The sequence below is a fragment of the Microtus ochrogaster genome, chromosome 8, assembly GCF_000317375.1.
Source record: "Microtus ochrogaster isolate Prairie Vole_2 chromosome 8, MicOch1.0, whole genome shotgun sequence".
Taxonomy (NCBI): domain Eukaryota; kingdom Metazoa; phylum Chordata; class Mammalia; order Rodentia; family Cricetidae; genus Microtus; species Microtus ochrogaster.
This window is the reverse complement of record NC_022015.1, coordinates 11,412,277-11,416,157: the sequence shown is the minus strand read 5'-3', so window position 1 is coordinate 11,416,157 and position 3,881 is coordinate 11,412,277. Positions and strand designations below refer to the sequence as shown.

Here is a 3,881-nt window from a genome sequence, read left to right as displayed (position 1 = left end):
TGTGTGTGTGTGTGCCTGTGGTTCCCAGGAAGTTTTATTAGTGTTGCTTCTGGCTTTGTTTATAGAAACATGGACACATTTCTAGTGGTTACACTACTGAACAAAATGTCTCTCTGTCCCTCTTTAACCTTTAACTGCATATAAATCCTCAGAGAGGAGTGGGGCCCCCTGAGCTCCTCCCTACCCCATGAAATCTAGTACAGGTAATTATTAGTCACTGTGAGTTCAAGAGTAACAGCCATCTCGTGCCCAGAGATCACATTCCACACCCACACCTCCTACGTTCCTTCTGTCCCTTCTCCCATAGTACTTCCTGAACCTCTGAGAAGGTGTTAGAAATGTCCTATTGATGGAGCATTCAATAATCACTGCTTCTCAGCCCACTGGCCAGCTGTGAGTCTCTGCAGCCACCACTGACAGCTGCATACGAAGCTTCTCCGACAGAACCTCAGAACTCCCCTGCCTTTCTTTCTCCCAAGTAGCCCTACACTGCTTCAAAGAAGATGAACATCCTGTTCACAGCTCTTCTCCTGTCTGAGACGTATTAAGCATCCTGCCAATCCCAACTGAATGAACTGATAAGTGAATGAAATCGACCCCATTGCCATTCTCGCTCCCATTACCTTCTCCATGTTGGCCCAGTGGTCTATCACATCACTAGCGAAGTTGAACTTGGCAGGTACTTCTTTCTGGTTGCCCCATGGTATGGGTGTTAGTTTCTTGCTATTAATTTGGAATGTACGAATGGACATCTGAGTACCCCAAAGGGTACAATATCTTGGAATTTTCCACAGCCAATGCATGGTTGGAGCTGCGAAGGAAGGAGATGTAGGTGAACTCTTCCCTACTAGACTGTGAGACTCGCCGTCAGCTAGCGAAGAGGGCTGTTTCCACCTGCCAGGGTTGTTTGGTTGTATTTGTAAGTGGATTGAACCAACACTGAGTGCCTGGTTCAGACTCCTCTGTGTGCCACTCCCCTATGGCACCGCCCTCCAGTTCCTGCTGCAGTGGATGTCCAATCCCAGGTAGCACACTATTTTAGCTTAAAGTATGAGTGCTGAATTATTTTGTGGCTCCCTGTAGTTAGGTTACATCAGCCCACTCACTGCCAGTGCAGTGTGGAGGGAGAGTCTATAGTCTCCTCATATTGACTTCGGCTTGGTAGTGAGATACGCTCTGGTTAATAGGATCACTATGGGTTGCTCAGATTTGCATTTACACCCTCACCCTGTGTGTGTGTGTGTGTGTGTGTGTGTGTGTGTGTGCACTGTATGCATGCGCATTTACAGGTGTGCACATGAGCATGCCCGTGAATGCGTGCAGAGGCCAGAGGAAGACACCGAGTAACCTTCTCTATGCCCCCCCCCCGCATGACAGGGTATCTAATTGCATCTAGAACCTGCCATTTCCCAGGTAGGCTTGCTGGCCAGAACGTCCCAGTGATCCTTTTGCCTCTGATCCCCAAGCACTGGGCTCACACAGACCCAGTTCTTTACAAGTCTGCTCGGCTTCTGAATGTGGATTCTCATGCTACTGCTGTGAGTGTTCTTACCCACTGTGCCATCTCCCTAGATCCATTTCTGGGACTTCCCATGAGAACTAGAGATCTCAGATGAGCACTACCCTTCTTCCTGGGTCCTAGAGTGGTGCCCTAAGGAACTCACCTAAGCCCAACCTGGCCACTTCCAAACTTCCATTATTCTTCAGCTAAGTTTGGTAGGCACATCCTAGATCTATGTTTAGAAGGAAACATGTATATATTTGAGCGCTGTGGAATGCTCGGGATGCTTGCCAGTGCACCAACTGTTGACTAATACATTAACGTTGGAGTTAGTTTTGATTGACGTGCCTGAAAATGTACACCGCATGATCTAATATAAACAGCAACTTGCAGGATTATAGCTGCTGTTATTGTTTTCTACTATATTAGCTCCAGGGAAAGATGTGCTGAGTCTATATACACTGGTCTTTGAAGTCTGTCCTGTGCTCTTGCATGAGATTGCAGAATTTTAAACCTGATGACCTTTGACTCAGAGAATCCAGCCAATCTATCCCCTTGGCTGGATTCCCAGCCCCTTGGTCTAGGCAGAGGCCTTGAGAATGCTCGTCTGTGGCACTTCCATGTTCTCTCCTGCATTCTCAAAGACGAGGTGAGCGTTTCCTTTCCAGGCATGGCCAGCCATACCTAGGGCTTTCCTGGTCGCTGGTATCTCCCTTTCGATGGCTGACTCCTCTTTATTTTCTGGCCTCACTTCTTCAAATAAGCATGTACTCCTTCACCCCAGATACCTCTTAGTTTCTGCCTATGCTTCTGGCCAGCTGTCCAGCTCTCTACATTTGGTTCCCCTTTCCTCTATGTACCCCTATGAAGACCCCGTGACATTCCCTTTGTGGCTCCTAGGAGTTTTAAGATCTTGTCTTCCATGGGGGAGTTTTCACCCTCCCTGACAACTGTTACTCCTCATGACTGGTGAGAGTCATCATAGTGCATGTGCCCCCCACCTGCTGTCTCTTACAGGAACACTTACTTGCCAAGCTGCTTCTGGAACTCTCTCTGGAGGTAGCTTGGTCTACTTCCCTCTTGGGAAGTAGTTCCAGAGCTCCTGCAGCCCTGGAGGAGAGAATAGCACTGAAGCAGATGGTTCTCAGATCAGATCCTCTGAGGGCTCAGCTAATCATTAATGGCGCATAACTGTGGGGTGTTGCTACTCCTCCCAGTAAAGTTTGTGTGTAGTGCAGTTTTTGAGTCTGTGAAGGGTGCCTCTTTAACCCAAGGGATCAAAATGAGGTTTATTTTCATGATTGACAGCAAGCATTCTCTTACCGGGAAGAGAAGGGAATTTCAGAGGCTCTACACACGGTCTTGCTGCCTTTAATCTTCTCACTTGCTTGGCTTCTACCAAGGGTCTCTTTCCCTGTTCTGCCCATGACACTGTTCATTCAGTGCCACAGCTTGGATCCAGGCCTCTTGTTAATAACTTACAAGTGTGTCTCTGGCCTGGATCTCTCTCCTGGGTGTTCATCTATTTGAGGGCTCTACTTGGCTGTCTAACAGGTTTTTAAGAGTAAATGCAGATAGTTCCAGGCATTCTAGCCTTGCAGCATCCACTGTACCGGTGGCCTTTGCAAAAGGATGGTCACCCTGTTGCTCCCACTCTCTCTGCATGAAACCCCAGGCTTCCAACCCCTTATGCCTAGACCTGGGGTATCCAGCAGCTCTGCCTTCCAGCTGTGACTGCGATCTGCCTCACTCTCTTCAGTCTCCCAAACCACCATTTCCTATCTGTTTTAGGGTTACCAGCACTGTGATAAAACACCGTGACCAAACGCAAGTTGGGGAGGAAAGGGTTTATTTGACTCACGCTTCCACATTGTCGTCCATCATTGAAGAAAGCAGCACGGGAACTCAAACAAGGCAGGAACTAGGAAGTAGGAACGGATGCAGAGATCATGGAGGAGTGCTGGTTAGTGGCTTGCTCAATCTGCTTTCTTGTAGACCCCAGAACCAGTAGCCCATGGATGGTAGCACCCACAGTGGGCTGGACCCTCCTCCATCAATCACTAGTTAAGAAACTGCCCTCCAGCTGGATTTTATGGAGGGATTTTCTCAACTGATCGTTCGTCTTTTCAGTTTGCTCTAGCTTGTGTCAAGTTGACGTAAAACTAGTCAGCATACTGCCCAGAGGAGCATTTTTTTTGTGTGTGTTTTCTTTTCCTTTCTTCTTGCCTCTGCCCTTGACCCTCAAAGTCTGGTTCCCAGAATGAGCCTGACTTAAGTCAGTCAGACCGTGGAGCCTTCTGAGTAAAATACCGGGTCCTTGCTTGCCGTTCTCTACAAGGTCATGACCTCAAAGACTTCCCAGGACTCTTCCTCCCACTTC

General features: G+C 48.2%; 1 protein-coding gene across 1 annotated transcript in view; it reads right to left on the bottom strand.

The window, feature by feature from the left end:
• The window catches only part of Acsm2b (acyl-CoA synthetase medium chain family member 2B), a 30,880-nt gene extending 29,960 nt beyond the window's left edge, over positions 1–920 (bottom strand). The window contains exon 1 of the mRNA XM_005351070.1: positions 624–920. Within this exon, the coding sequence (XP_005351127.1) occupies positions 624–803 (180 nt within the window). The 5' untranslated portion in view covers positions 804–920. The remainder of the gene's footprint in view (positions 1–623) is intronic.
• Between the last annotated feature and the right edge of the window lie 2,961 nt (positions 921–3,881).